At 34.1% G+C, this 16,946-nt stretch overlaps 1 protein-coding gene across 1 annotated transcript in view; it reads right to left on the minus strand.

Moving 5' to 3' along the window:
• The window catches only part of LOC106459529, a 51,791-nt gene extending 35,558 nt beyond the window's left edge, over positions 1 to 16,233 (minus strand). The window contains exons 1-2 of the mRNA XM_022386034.1: positions 16,048 to 16,233; positions 14,179 to 14,297 (exon numbers count right to left, since the gene is read on the minus strand). Coding sequence (XP_022241742.1) covers positions 14,179 to 14,297; positions 16,048 to 16,233 — 305 coding nt within the window. The remainder of the gene's footprint in view (positions 1 to 14,178; positions 14,298 to 16,047) is intronic.
• Positions 16,234 to 16,946: the final 713 nt, after the last annotated feature.

Consider the following 16,946-nt stretch of genomic DNA (forward strand, 5'->3'; position numbering starts at 1 on the left):
ACCTTGGATGGGTAAGGGACCCTACCGAGTATTAACCCACAGATAGTCATGGATAGCCTGAGAATTAGAAGTAGCATAGATACAGATGAAAGTGGGACCCCTGCACTGTATACTGTTGTACATTTGCATTTCAAACACTTTGTTTAAAAAAGAAAAGAGAAGACTATACACACGGAGGAGTCCTGGGGATATACATAGTAATCAAATTGATTATATAATTATAAAGAATAGATTTTGAAACAGTGTAAAGGATGTCAAACATACCCTGGTGCAGACATTAATTCAGACCACATCCTCCTAGTACCCAAAGTTAACATCAAATTAAAGATTCCCAAGAAAAGACAACTCAGTGATCAACTAGATTTGGACAAGTTGAAAGAAGAAAACATCAAAGAGCAATTTGCAGTTTCAGTTTTAAACAGATATGCCGCATTACAGAAAAAACAAGTAGAACAGTTATCAGTTGAAGCAGAAAGAAAATTTACAGGAAAACATCAAGCTAAGTGCCAAAGCAATATTACCTAAATGGGAGAAAAGAAAAAAGAAAAGATGGATTACAGATGTTATACTTGAAATGATGGACAAGAGAAGAGAGAAGAAAATCATGCCAGAGTATGAACTCATAGAAAATAAAATTAAAACAGCTTGCAATGAGGCAAAAGAAGCATGGTACAATAAATGGTGTGATGAAATATAAGAGCTAGAAAGAAATTTCAAGATGAAAGAAATGCATGTGAAGATGAAAGAACTTACAGACAGAAATAAAAGAAGAAAAGCAGACGGTGATTGTTCAAAGACAAAAATGGCACCATCTTGTTTGAAAGGAAAGAAGTTGCTAATCGTTGGAAGGAGTACATTTCTGAACTGTATGATGATAACAACAGACCATTACAGTATGAGCTGGGTAATAACACTGGTCCATATATACTAGAGTCAGAGGTAGGTGGACAATCAAGAGTCTAAAGAATGGGAAAGCACTAGGAAAGGATGAGATTGTTGCTGAATATCTATAAGCCCTTGATGAAGATGGTATTAAGATTGTTACAAATCTGTGCAAACAAATTCAAAACAGTAGGCACTCTCTCTTTATTAAAATCCCGAAGAAACCAAAAGCAATGGAGTGGCCTGAGCAAAGGACTATCATCCTTATGAGCCACTTTATTAAAATCGTACTTAAGATCATCATGAGGTGAAACACAATGGACACCATAAGTAAAATGCAGTCAGGATTTAGACCAGGCAAAGGCACAAGGGAAGGAATATTCAATATCAGGACAATCCTTGACAGATATTTATTTATCAATAAGAAAGTCTACATCTGTTTTATTGACTATGAAAAGGCAATTGACAAAATATACCACCAGAAGCTAATGGAAGTTACTGACAAGTTCAATACAGATGATAAGGACAAGAGGAGAGGCTCATTCGAAATCTATACTAGCAGCAGACAGCATCAATCAAGTTGGATGATAATGAACCAGAAAAATTTTCTATAAAAAGAGGAGTAAAACAGGGGTGTATAATCTTGACAAAACTTCTTAACCTGTAGACAGAAGACATTTTCAAAGACATTGACAAGTTACCTGGAGTAAGCATTGGTGGAGTGAATGTTACAAATCTCAGATATGCAGATGACACTGCTTTGATAGTAGAAACAGCAGAAGGACTATAGCAGATTGTAGATGAGGTCAAGACTTGAAGTGTAGAATCTGGACTCAGAATGAACACCAAAAAGACAAAGATGATGACAGTAAGCAGGGAACATCAAGATATGGAAAGGATTAACTTCATAGTCGACGGGGTCTATCTGGAACAGGTGATGAGATTCACATATCTAGGTCAAATCATTACAGCAGATGGTAAATGTGACACAAAGATAGGAAGACAAATAGAAATTGCAAGAAATACCTTTTGCAAAATGAGAGATGTCTTAGCAGCAAAAAGCATTAGTGACAAAACACAGAAGAGACTATCTAGATGCTATGTACTGTCTAATTTTATATATACTGGTGAAATATGGACAATTAACAAAGATGTGGAGGAAAAGATCAATGTATTTGAAATGTGGATGTTTAGAAAAATGCTGAGAATATCTCACAAAGACAGAGTCACCAAAGAAGAGGTACTTAGAAGGATCAAAGCAAAAAAAAAAAAAACATTATTTAATACATTAAAACAACAAAAGTGTAGATAATATGGTCATTTGGTCAGGAAGCAGGTAATACATAGAACATTATTGGAGGGCAAGACCAATGGAAAGAGACAAATGGAGAGACCAAGAAGGAATTGGATGAAAGACATATGTGAATTGGTACAACTGGACTATGCAGGATGCATCAGAGAGGCACAGGAAAGGAAGACAGGGCACACCATGGCAGCGAACCTTCTGTAAGAGGATTCTGGATCCAGATCAATAAAATGACAAACAAAAATGGATGTATAAATATACTTTTAAAAGTACATGAAATATAACAAAGCAGAAATAAAGTAGTTTGGTAGAAAATGACAAAGGTAGACTGATTACCATAAACCATACTTGAAATTAAAGATGAGGGACAGTAAATCTTTAATAAATGTCAAAACTTAAGCAACAGAAAAAAACAACACAAAACCTTTGAGAAGATATGAAAATGTTAATGATTTCTCAAGCATAATACATGTTCAAGAAGTTGATGAGTATTACTAGAAGCAGTGAAATGACCTTCTTTAACCACCTTTTCCCATCTTTCAGAAACAAATCATGGTTTCCAAAATATTAACCTGGCAGTAATATAATAACAATCCATTAATGATAGTTTTTGGTTTCTTTTACCAAGTCACCCCTTCACTATAGTTAACATCTTTCCCCAACAATGTCATTTTTTTCTGTGTGACACCTTACCAAAAGCCCTTTTGAAAACCAATTCTACACCCTTTCATCATTCAGATAAGTAACACCTTCAAAAAGAATTAGTAAGTCAAAATTTCCCACTGATGAATTTATGTTAGCCCTCTTTTATAATATCATATTTTACTAAATTATTTTGCAAAGGTTCTTTAATAAGACTATCTATAACTTTTCCAACTTTAAAGTAAGAATAACAGGCCTATAATTCTCAGGACAAACCCTCTTTAAAAATAGAAGTAACATTAGCAACTCTCCAATCTCCAGGCACATGACCACTGTCTATTGACCTCTTACAAATGAATCTAGGTAATAAAGACAAGGGTAAAAACAAAGAAAATTACACAAACATATAAAAAGTCACAAAAGTATTTTGGAAAACAGTATCAATAACAGTTAAGCCAAGCAACTACAGCATATTTATAGACAATTACTTCATAACAGGGTTTACATATATATGTGATAATAAAAAAGTAAAAGGCTTATTTCAGAATTTCTAATTTTATACCATTCCTAATATATAGGACTTTTTTTAAACTATTTTACCTGTTTGTGTAATTTTCTGTCTTTTTTTTTTCCAGTTCAATTTTTCCATTGTTTTTATTACTGCCATTGATTAAAAATGTCTGATTTTTTAACATCCAATAAGAACTTGCAAGAAAATACATTCTGGTCCTGGGGCCTTGCATATTTTTGATCTCTTAATTTTTTACTTCCTATCAAAAGATTGATATCTATATAACTCAGCTGAATTTCAATATTTACCATAGAATATTCAGGGTTAGGAATACTGCTAACATCCTCTCTCATTAAAAAGCTTATCCATATTATGATATCCTCTTCTTTAGTTTTTAAGGACATGCTTATTGTGGATTAAAAGTATATCTGTATTTCAAATTGAGCCCTGAACTCATTCAATTTATTTCTGATTCTCTTAACATTAAAGTAATTGCAACTTAGCTTATTATTTAATCTACTGTATTTATCTTTAAACCTGATAGAACTAATATATATTTATAACAACTAAATAACTTATGCTCCAAATCTTCTTTTCAACCATGCTATCCTATCAGTTTGTTTATTCTAAATTCCTAAAACTCCCTCACTACTATGCAAATTTAATTTGAACTCCTTTTTAAATTTTTTGAGCTTTCCCAAACATCCTGATACGTATCTGCTTAAATAAAGTCCATCTTTAGCATACAATCCACCCTGAAAACTGTCCTTCAAGTTCAACCAGACCATGTGTCCCTCTAAACATTCCCTGATAACCTTTCATTTAAGCCTTGGACATATATTTATTCCTACACCTAATCCAAAAAGGCCACATGTCTATTTCTACCACTATATCTCTGATTTTTTTTGTTTAATGTTCTAAGTAGAAGGAGTTCATATTAGAACACTAACAGAAGAAACTTATGCTCTTTGGTATGTAGTTAGGGTAGACATCCATATCACATGCTATACTTGACACTCCTTAACATTTCTAATCTAATCTGTAGATCTAAGGAATCTATTATTCAGTGGCTACAATGCAAGGAATGTTAACATTTTCTTAAACTGAAAATGTATTTCTGATAGATACTTACTGGTAAGTGGCAAGGACTCCCATACTCTACTAGAAGAAGGAGGGGAAAAGTGTGTTGGAGAGTCTGGGGGATCACAGCACCAGAGACAATACCCTATTTTGAAAAACAGAGCGAACAAGTTGATGAAGTTGATCAACCAATACCTGGCAGCATCTGGAAAAGCCTCAAATGCCACAGGTCACCAGAGATGGGCACTGAGTGTACAGTCCAGGATGAACATATTTATGAAGCAAAAGATTGTGAGGTATACCTACGAGCAGTCCTGTGGAACACCTCCTCTCAACCGTGAGTGTAATATGACCCGAGTAGGTGTTATGACATTGTATTTTGAAAGTATAGGGAACATGTTGACGGAGTCAATCAACCAATGCCTGGCAGCATCTGCAATTGTACATCAAGTCCATGGTAGGAAAAGCCTCAATATCACAGTCATCTAGCAAGGTATATGATCACAGGTTGTACAGTGCAGATTTAAGACTAAGTATACTTGATAAGGCAACATTTGCCACAGAGTGGGATGTAAATATGCGATAAAGGTCCCTGATAAGAAAAAGAACGGAGTACTTACCACCCACAGATAAACAGTTACAGCACTGATGATGTCCCCCAGGGGAAGATGGAAATGTTCAGCCAGGGACATGGTGAGGTGACAGAGCTGAAAATAATAATATAGGAAAAAGGCAACAATTATCAGGAGAAAAGGAAGAAAATGCCAGACAAATTAACTGGCAAATTCAGCCCTGAAGGGTAATGGGAAAAAGGTCATGGGAGAGGAGAGGATTTCACTGAAGAAACAAATGGACTCAGGAACCATGGAAGGGAGCAGTATGTGTCATATACCATCAGAGAGCCCTGACCAGGCAAAGGAGGCAGGCAGGATCAGAATGGTCATAAAGGTGGGAAATGGAGAGAAGGGGAAAAGGTGTGAAAGCGGAAGTACTCTCTCAAGTAGCCAAAGTCCTGGGCATAGAGGAATGATCAGGAAAAAAAAGGAAAAGATATGAACTAAGAAAGCAAAAACACATCAAACATCAATCGGGAACACATCAGAATAACGACGTTCATACATCAACAAGAGCAGAAACATGAATGCTAAAACAATAGTTCCAATGGTGGACAGGGAAGAGCATGGAGGGGCCACATAGTGGTGGTAATCAGGAAGGGAAACTGGGTGGGGCAGATGGGAAAAGTGAAAAGAATAAAACAACATGGATAAGACTGGCAACTGGAAAAAAAAGCAAAGTCATAAACTGAAACAAGGCAGATAATGCCACCCTATAGCCTACAACAGAGGAAACCGAAAGGCCCCATTCAAAAAGTCAAGGCAAATAGGATGGTATGTGAGGAATCATAGGATGGGAAGGACAGACCAACAGCATTAAGTGTACATATATGTTAGTAAATTGCCATGAAGGAAGAACTAATGGGACAGGAACCAAAGTAAGCTACAAGAGAAAGACCAGCCCTTCAGGTGAGGAGCCAGACAAAGCCATGCGTGAAGACAGATTGCAGGTACGGATGGATAACGCATGTCAGAGTGTGGCAAATTAGGGCACCCAGATTATAACATGCCAATAAAGTAATCTCATGGCAGTGGGCCAAACACAGAAGATCCAAAAACAGAGGTCTGTAGACTGAATGCCCCTTGCCCAATGATGTATGAGACTACTATAGAAATGTTGGAGTGGAGCCTGCAGGAAGTGGAGGAAAGCCCAAGGAACTGCAAGAAGTTCCAAGAGATTGACATGGAGAGGAAACTCAGAAAGAGACCATCACCCTGAAACCTCATGAGTGTTAAGATACACCCCCCACAGGAAAGAGAAGCATCCATAAAAGGGAACATTCTGGACTAGGAGGAGGAAGAGGAACACCCATAGAAGTATTGTTCTGATCCAACCACCAGTCGAAGTTGGTCTGTAAGGAGAGGGTAAGATAAGAAGGGCATCTAATGGATTCTGAACAAGGCTCTATTGGTCTATCAAAGTCCACTGAAGATAACACGAGGGCATGACCAAGAGAAATGAGGGCTTTGAGAGATGCACAGGTCCACAAACAAGAGAGAACCTCTCGCGCAGTAGGGAAAGGAGCATGAGATGCTGCATACGAGACATTCCATAGCTCGCAATTGAAGTGGAGCAGGTAGGGCCCAACAGAGGAAGAGGAAGTTGAAAAACACCCAGAGATGCACCAAAAATTGTGTGGGTGTGAGGAAAGACTTATACACTTTGACAAGCCAACCCACCATGACATTGTCCTGGAGAAGAAATTGAAGATGTAGGACTAAGTTGTCTTGTGAGGAGTAAGAAGCAGCCAAACATCCATATAATGGTGAAAACAAAGGCCCCTGGAATAAATCAGGTTGGCAAAAAATGAGATCCTGAAGAGGAGGGAAGGAAACATGATTGTGAGACAACAGGGGAGATGAATGGAAGTAGAGGACCAGACTTACTAAAACCACTTTCAGAACCCATGAATAAACCACCAAGAACCTTCAAATGTAGGCAAATTGAAGGAGGCTGGGCCAAATCAGCCCTGACCTGAGAAGGGTGGTCAGAGTAAAATGAATATGGGAAAAGGTAATCGAAGTATCGGGGTCCATTCCCCACTAAGGGATAGGTGACACCAAACACTGTGAGTCCAAATAAGGGAAGTTGGAACGTTGATAATTAAAAGCAAGATTGACCACAGTAAGTGACAGTCAAGGCATATTGACACACAAATGCACATGCTCCCAAAAATGATTTTCAGGAATTCCAATATCCGGGGAAGGATGAAACACTAAATGATGGCCCAAAGTCTCATCCCCAAGAAGGGCAGTGGACAGAAATGGGAGATAAGGACAGAACATAACATACCTGAATAATCAAATCCACCAAAGGAAAAAGTGGTCTGGGCAAGACCCCAAAATGACACATGACTGAGAGGCATATTCAGGAAGGGGAAAAAGGCTGTCCAAATCCAAAACTTCCCAATCACCGAAAAACTTTGATAGGACAATCATCAGTTTGTTCTGATTGTTGCATGAAATTGGTCAACTCCCGACAGACCAGAGCTTCACTTCATGAGCCGAAAATCTTGGTTCTAGCCTTTCGATGTGGTCAGTAATTCTTCTGCTGCAGTAACAGCAGTTGTATTCGTGACCACTCAAAACTGTAAGTGATTAACTCATGAAATTGAAAGAGGAGAGAAGATAAATAAAATAATTTGTAACACTCCACAAAAGAGAATGAAAATGGTAAAGAACAATGTAACTGAAGTAGAAAAATGATGAAAGTAAAAACTTCTGGATAAATTAATCAAATTGTCAGCAAAAACACATCTATTTAAAAAGACTGCCAATCAAGAAGTGGTTGAAAGATGCAAGATTAGAGACAGCACTAATTACGATAGGGGTAGTGATGCACTCCTATTGGTGGAGAGTTGCTGCATAATCATTTGCATGTTAGTAAACAGAGATAAGTGGGATTAACAAGGCTAATGGTGAGAGTAGGTAAGATATTGCATCAGAATTCAAACGAAGACAACACATCTAGGTAAATGGCACTGCATCAGATTGGCAGGAGGTAACTAGTGCACTACCACAAAGTAGTGTGTTAGGACCCATATTGTTTGTGATTTGTAGGTATGACCTTAAAGGCATAGTCCAATCTACTTTTTACTTGTTTGCAGATGACACAAAAAATGTGTACAGATATCAATATTACAAATGATTTTGACAGTTAGTCAGATGAAAGATATCAAACTAACACTTAGTCAAGAACGTAGAAGAAATCAGAATGTGTTAAAAATATCAGATAATCTATTTGAATACATAAATGAGAATGATAAGACAAATGTACACTTATTTGGTTTGTTTTATTGAATTTTGCACAAAGATACTCAAGGGTTAATTGCACTAGCCAGCTGTAATTTTGAAGTGATAAATTAGAAGGAAGGCAGCTAGTGAACACCAATCCTTGCCACCTCTTGGGGTACTCTTCACCGACAAATAGTAGGATTGATTGTATCACACCATAATGCTCCCGCAACTTGAAAGGCAAGCCTGTTTGGTAATGGGATTCAATTCTGTGACCAGCAGATTGCAAGTGCCCTAATCACCAGGCTGCACAGTTATCTGTATGAACAAAATTTTAAGGTTCTGGTCAGATCCCAACAAGAGTATGCTCACCTTGTAAAAATAATATTGTAACAATTAAAACTCTGTAATGAAGAGAATGCAAATTAATACCAATTTTTAAAGAAATGAGCTATAAAGAAAGATCAGTTAAACTAAATCTATCAGCATTATAAATTTAAATGTTTAAAGGGAGATATGACTGAAACCTTCAAAATCATTAATGGTATCTATGAAAGTACTGCGAGTAGAAAACTGATTAAAAATAAGAATAACAAACACAAAATTGTTAAAAGACAAAACTAAATTAAGCATAAGGAAATTTAGCTTTACTCAGAGTATATGAAACATATGAATTAGTCTCCAAAATTGTGTAACTGAGGCATAGTCAAATCATCCATTGAGAACCATTTAAATACGTTTTGGTCGAATCAAAAAATGAAGTTTGATTACAAATATAGTGAAGAACTGCCAACCAGATGTGACAGCAAGGTTATTACATCATGAAGGATGAGTTACATATGCCTATGATCAGGATCAAGAACTTTGGGGTGAAGGATTTCCCTAAGGATATTCAGGGATTGAGATCTTTCTTCATCTGTCCTAGAGGTTTATTTGACGGAGATGTGGTAGAGATTTGAGAAACTGTGAGAGGTGAGGGTGGATAGCTGGCGATAGGAGAATAAAGTTTACACTGGTAGGTATAGGTGGGGAGCATGAATAAGGCCAGATAGAAGCCAAAGAACAAGATAATAAAAATAAGGAAGGAGAAAGAATTGAGGGTGAATGGTGGATTCTGGAATTGTATTTTCTCTCCCCTTGTATGGGGGCCCTTTTCAAAAGTCAGGGGGTCTTGCTGTCTTCTTTGTTTTGATGCTAGCTTCTTGGTGGACTGGAGTATCTTGACCGTAAAGTGAAAGTGATGTGAAACTTGAAGATTCTAGCTTAATAGGCCATGAGTAGTGCCTTTTGTGGGCAAAATCCCTATGTACAATTTCTTCTTACAGTTGTAGGCTCCCCTAGGGAATATTGTTTTAGACTAAGTATTTTCCATTTTTTAAGTGTCACTGAACCTAGATTGCTATAATCAAATTTCACACAACACAGAGTTTATTTACTCTAGGTACTAGTTTTGATGGCACAGGTCATACTGATAGGATTCTTTGCTACTCAAAAGGAGTAATGTTTAGTAGACGGAAGGAAGAGGTTAGTATGTTTCTGTGTTTTGCTTTTTAAAAAGAATCCCTGTAAAGTGAGAAAAACTTTCCTTGATGTAGAGTAGCTTGTTTCATTTGTAGAGTTCTTTTTGGGTGTAACTAGGTAGTTTGGTTATTATTCTGTTTGTTTTGTACTCTATAATTTTAGGTAATTGTCAATTGATATGTTTCATATTGTAGGGCATCCATATTGAAAGATTGGAAATACAAATGCTTTGTGTACCGTTAGCATAATTTTGATTTGCAGTCTGTTTAGAGCTTTAAGAATATCGAGTCTTGATATGGCTTTGTTCTTGATATTTGTGATATGCTGTTTCCAGGTTAGTCTGGTATCATATGTAAGATCTAAAACTTTAGCTATGTTGGTGGATTGTATTTCTGCATTATATATTTTGATGTAAGTCAGGTTTATTTCCTCATTCTTTTGCAAAACTTTCTGTAAAGATGATGTCGACAAACTTTTTTTTTTTTCCAGGCTTGTGATTACTCTCTATTTGGAGTACCATAACTATATAAGATATTGCTGTAATGAGTTTTGCTCCTTATATGGGGCTTTAGGAGGACCATACTGTTTATGTCATCAGCAAACTGGGAGACTTTTATATGTGTTTCATCTTTGGTAGGTAAATTTCACTCATTTAGGTAGAGTATGTAGTGGGCTTATGACTGAGCCTTGAGGTACTCCAGTAAATTGGGAAAAGATTCTGATGTGTTGCCTTTTATTGTTACCGTTTTATCATTTAGGAAATCTGATAAATATATATATATATTTTAAGTATATTTTTTTTTATTGAGGAATTAGCCATGATATGGTATCTAATTCTGTCATACCAGTACCAGACTCAATACGAAGCAGTTACAAGTTACAGTGCAATGGTTTACATTCATATTTTTGACGGTTGTTTCGTAGAAAGAAACCCAACTTAAACTTTTAAATAAATGCTGAACTGGGCCTGACCTAATAACAGTTATAACTAATAGTAATAATAATATCAATAACTGTGTTACGTTAGACGAGTCCTACCTAAGAAATTAAGAAGCACTTATATTTAAAACAAAAAGAAAGAAATTAGCTCAAATAAATAGTTTGGTGAGCGGTAATACTATTACTAGTTGTAAAGTTACATTGTACTATCTTAATTACTAATAATGCAGTATAACGTTAAGAGCAACTTTTTCATTTTATATAAAAATTAAAATATTCACTAACTTGAATTTGAAACTAATAGTTAAAGCCTGCGAGTGCTACATATCTTTTCACCATTTTCTTATGCAATCCGATGTTTTTTTTCGCAAACTTCATACTGTTACTATTAGTTTACTATTATTATTATTATTACCAACTACACTGTGCAAATATTAAGTAAATTTAACCGTTACAGGTTACGTATCTTCCAAATACAGGAGTGTAAATACGTTTAGGCCTAATGTCTAATATATATATTAATTTGTGTATGTCCCCGCAACTCAAAATCAACTGTAGATGTCCTTTTCATTTCATTTACCGACTTTTTCATTTTCATTTTATTTTACAGTACTTCTAGACTTGAGCTTGAATTTCGAGTTAGGGAATTAAATAAAATATATTTTGAACAAGTTTACTTACCATTAATTTTTTTTTCAAGATCTGACTTATGATACTGGAGATTTATACGATTAATATAGTTCTTACTACAAATACAATGTACATATAAAATGACATAGACAGTAATCCTAAGCAAAGAATTCCCAAAGTCATACTCCTGGTGCTTATACTGATAACATGTCCAGGCAAGATTTTTCTGTATTAGCGGGGTCTGTTTCACAAAACCTCCTGGGCAGTGAATAAGCAAGGTTTCACAGCCCATTGCCCCCATTATCAGGAGCTATCAGAATGTTTAGTTTTACGGAATTCAACCTTTATGACATTAACATATTGTTCAACTGAAAATAAAAATGTCACATTAATAAGTTCAACATTTTTACTACATATGCAATTTATTGAAAATGATAAAAACGTTTGTTTTGAACTAAAACTTAGAAATCAAGTTTTAATTGTGTGAGAAGAAGGACGATTTTAAAGGAGATATTATAACGTAAAAGCTTTTGAAAAAATGTATAGCTAGATGGGGAATCAGCTAGTAGAACCAACTGGATTCCTTTGAATTTTTCTAATCAAAACTTAGTGTTTGAATACAAGTTGCAAGGAAGAAATTAACATAACATAATGTTTAGGAACAACAAGGGACTTATTGGTCCATCTCTGCTGTTTCATCCTCTAAAACTATTAAATAAATAAATTTGAAAAAATAAAAATCTTTAAACCAGCCCTTATCATTAATATAATTATTAAGCTTTCTCTGAAATTTACTTCTTCCACACTCTTGATACTATTAAGAGTCTGGTTAACCAACACCGTTTTTAGTTTTGCAGAAGAGATGATGACTACTGTAAAATAATAATTTAGCTACATTGTTACAGTTGAATTGCGACCTTATTACTATTAAACTTGAATTAAATGACAAATATAAGGCTGATGAACTTGAAAATATTGTTTATTTGAGGTAATATGGCCTTATGGGAAAACGTTTGAGATATTACATCCTAATTTTATGCGTTGCTTTGGGGTTATTGACTTTTATATAAGAAAGTATCAAAAGCTGAAGACATATAGAAGGTTAAAACGTTCTTAAATTGTCCAATAACTTTAGTGGGCTTGGACTTGTAACTTTAAGCTATTACTTTTGTTTACATTATGACATGGAAAAGAAACTAAATATAAGTCATTTGATGCAGGTGATTCATATAGTGGCTTTGATACGTTATATACTTTTATGGAAATCTTTTTGACTTAATCCTGTCTCTTTGATAGGCAGAGGCTCACATATGTTTGACTGAATTTTGTTGCACCTATCTTAGACTTGCTTATTGGTCCCTATAACTTCTCCTATATGCTAAGTAAGCTGATCATTTTCTTTCTCTTATATCACAAAAATAACCTGAAAATAAAAGTTTTGTATTTTTATTCTCAATTCTGTATATTCTCACACAACCTACTTTTCACTGTGCTGTTCCTCACCTCTCTTTATAAGGCATTCATAACTTCTCCAACAAGCAGACTGCTAACAAATTCTGTCTTTTGAAATCTATATGATTTATATTATACCTTTAAAAATCTAAACAATCTGGAATAGCTGGTAACATATTTCGTATTTTGGAACACTTTCATTAACCACCCCCCAAAAAAACGTACATCACATATAATAGTTAAACGAACCGCCTAAATGTCACGTTAGTTTAGCCTATATAATGTATAAAGTTTAATATACTCTAATAGCTTATAGTGATGGCACACAACGAGACACATTTGGCATGTTATGCTGTTTCAATACAAGAAGGAAAACAATGCCTCTAAAGCCACAAAGAATATTAAAGAAGTTTATGGAAATGTTTTGAATGTTTGCAAGTGTCAACGATTGTTCAGAAAATATTGTTCAGGTGACTTTAGCCTAAAAACTGTGATGGCAGGGGCCGGCATGTTGGAATTGATATTGATGCTTTGAGTCTAACCCAAGGCAATACACTCGTGAAATGGCCCTGAAATTGCATGTCTCTCGTGAAACAATACGTGAACCATTTTTGGACAGAATTGTCACCAATGATGAAAAATGGATTCTCTATTCATATATTAAATGTCAAAATGGAAAACTAAACATACCTTTAGTTTATAGATTGATTAAGCTATAAACTAAAGTCATGGAGAATGTTATCAAACCTTTCCCAGATCAGATTTGTTAGCCTGAGTAGTAACTATATTACACTAAGTGCATCATTTTATATGCTCTTCAGCCATTTAAAAGTGCAGCTCAAGGTTCCTACTGTCTAACCTTTCTGGTAGGACAGAGCACTCTTTCTTACAGCCAAAATCCAGTAGTCAGTCTTGTTTGATACACATTTACATAAACAAAGAGATTTAAACTTAGTTATTGAATATACTATTCTGTTAACATGCATAAATTACTTATAAACACATTCAGTGGAAGAAAGAGTTGGGTTTGGTAATTTGATCCACAATCCAACTATAACAGTTAAAGCTTTAAAAAAATTACCTAAGTATACTAACCATTAGCCATCAGATTTTCCTAGGTCAAATATATTATAAAACCTGAAATCTATCCATCCCTGTTCATTCATATGCTCTGTACTTAAGTAAAAAAAAAATATTACAGAAACATTCATTTCACTATTATTAAATGAAGTGATAAAATTATTACTTATTTGCTATATATAAGAAAATATATAAAAATGCAACGAGCTTTAACTGGTACAGCATAGGAAAATAACACATTTTTCAAAGTGTTCCTATGGTCTATGTGTAAACAAGTTTTTACATGCCTCTTCTGGAGCATCTTATCAACTGCTTCCTTGAGGAACACTGCTATGATGCTGGTCTGATTATCAGTAATGCGTTTGATATAACCGCCAGAAGTGTCTTCAATTTTTCTTTCTTCACACTAGAAAGATATGTACTGCTTTTCAAAAGATCATTCCCATATTATTTACATATTACACTTATAACTCCAAAGAAATCCCATGACCAAAAGTTGCACATGCCTTAGATCAATGCTTCACAACCAACGATTCACATTTTGCTCGTCTACAGAAATGTCCATCAATGAAAACAGAAAATCCAAAGTTGATAATAATGGCAATGGAAGTTTTGCTTCCTTTCTATTTTGTAGTTGTATTTCTTTGAGGCTGGGTTCTCAGCTGTGACAATGAATGGGATTAAACATACTAATAGCCTAGAAATTAGATCATCAATGACACTATTATATATATAACTATCTATCTGTTTTAATAAACATATATCAAACAAAGAAAACATTTCACTTTCATCTACTCTGTCCAAATATTCTAGATTTAATGACGATTCTTTTTGTTGACTGTGACTTAATTTGAATATTACTTTTTTAGATGAAGTAGGAAGTAGATACACGACTATTGCTAAAAGATATATTTATTTTATTTACATTTTGCAACTTCCTATTAAAAGTACATAGTAATCATCAGTTGACATTTGATTTTCTTTTTAGACATGATATTTGGGTTAGGTTAAAGCAGTTTTGAAAGGTTTGGCACTACTTCATTTGATGTTCTCTAGTACTACAAGAACTATTTTTAACATTGAACTTTGTTTCAACTACTTTCTCATTGTCTAAATTGTAGACATTAATATCCACTCAGTTAACAAAATTGAGCACAGGCACAAAATATTCGAGAATATTTAAGTTAGTATCAGTATAAAAAAAGAATCAAGTGCCTGTACTTTGATAAAAGACCAAGACTAAATGAAATTGTTTTTTTTCTGTATTTTATTTCTCTTATTAAACTGTCCAGAACTTTAAAAAGTTTTTGTCATTTCATATATATATTGGGCAAACCAGTACTCTCAACATTATATGTTCCTTTGGACAGTTTTTGTTTTCACCCTTTGCTTATGAACGAATTACACCAAAGTATAATAGCCATAATTTAATTGGACAATGATAAAGCAGTTACTTTCCACCCAACATGTTCATGCACTTCATAAAATTTCATTATGAAGTAAAAACAGTTTCACATTTTGTAAAACATTTTATCCTATATAATATATATAAACTTTATTAAAACATTACTATATTTAATCTCAGCTCATTTATTTATTTATTACATTAAATTTTTTTAACTTGACTTGAAACTTTTATGTCATTTTATAGTTTTCTTGTAATATATCTTGTAGTTTTATGTTCTTTCCTCTGATATAGTCTGCACTAACCCTTTGATATAATATTTTCTGTAGTTTTCTTCACTCTGCAGATATTTCTGTTTAAGAACCTGCAGCTTCACTTAAAAACTATTTTAAACCTTTTTATTGTATTTTCTAAACTAAAAAACAAATCATAAACATCTGTTTTGGAAATAAACAACACTTAGAAAACTACAATTCCATGTCTGATCTTTTAGTAGTACTTTCTACTTCCAACCCTTTCATTTACACCCCGCTTAAAAATCACAACACAAATTTGTTTTTCCACATCAACTCAATCTTTTAATGTTTTTCTTTGAAGTGTTTCATAAAATGTTTCATTTAACAACAAACCTAGTTTTGTGGTAGCATACTAGTGATGAGTTTTATTTCATAAACATGGCACTTTGTTTTTGTTTAACTGTAATTAAAATATTGTTTTTATCATGTCAGAAGATCAGTTATGAAGATTTTACCTTTAGCACTTCACAGTGTCTCGGGCCAGTCATTTGAACATTTAGAAGTCCAGAATCAACAGCTTCACACACATCTTTTCTGATCCAAATTGTCATATCTGAGAAATAGCTAGTAAATCTTTGTGGTTTTCCATTTTGTAGGGGATAAGGGACCTTTGGAACACCAATGTTCTTTTCTTTATTCATCTTTTACAAGACAAAAAGTATCAATCACTAACTATAATCTTATAATATATGGAGCAAGCATTTAAAAAAATAAAACCAAATGGACAGAATTATGTCTTTTACTGCATCATGAACTTGTTTAGGTTTTTCACTGAACTATCAACTTTGATATTCAACCCTATCATTCTGATGTTATTTTTTTCTTTAATTATTATTATGATACAAAGAACATTACTTCTGAAAACATCTGGTCATATGAAATGTTAATTACTTTATGGATAGTGTATAATCTTCAAAGTTGAGTTCTTTTTGTTGATCTATCCTATGAACTACTGCAAGATTCCAATGGAATTGAACTATCAATAGCATGTTGCACTTGGCCAGAGTTTATTCAGCAACATATATTAAGGAATGAGTTAATATAAATATTTGTTATTGCATTCAAAATATACATGTCTAATGGCATATTCTAATGTACATGTGCTAACCTCAATTTTATTTTTACTGGGTATTTAAATTTCTGATACAATATTTCTGACTGAAAAAATTTCTTCATTTACTACAATTATGATAGGGAGTAGTAATAATCTTAAGAAGTCTAGATAAAATTACTTCTAAGACAAGCTATCTTCAATTCCAGATTGTGCATAATGTGTTTTTTATGTTAAAATATTTAAGTCTAATTAGATTAAGTCAAAAAGATTTCCATAAAAGTATATAACGTATCAAAGCCA

The sequence above is a fragment of the Limulus polyphemus genome, unplaced genomic scaffold, assembly GCF_000517525.1.
Source record: "Limulus polyphemus unplaced genomic scaffold, Limulus_polyphemus-2.1.2 Scaffold622, whole genome shotgun sequence".
NCBI lineage: Eukaryota > Metazoa > Arthropoda > Merostomata > Xiphosura > Limulidae > Limulus > Limulus polyphemus.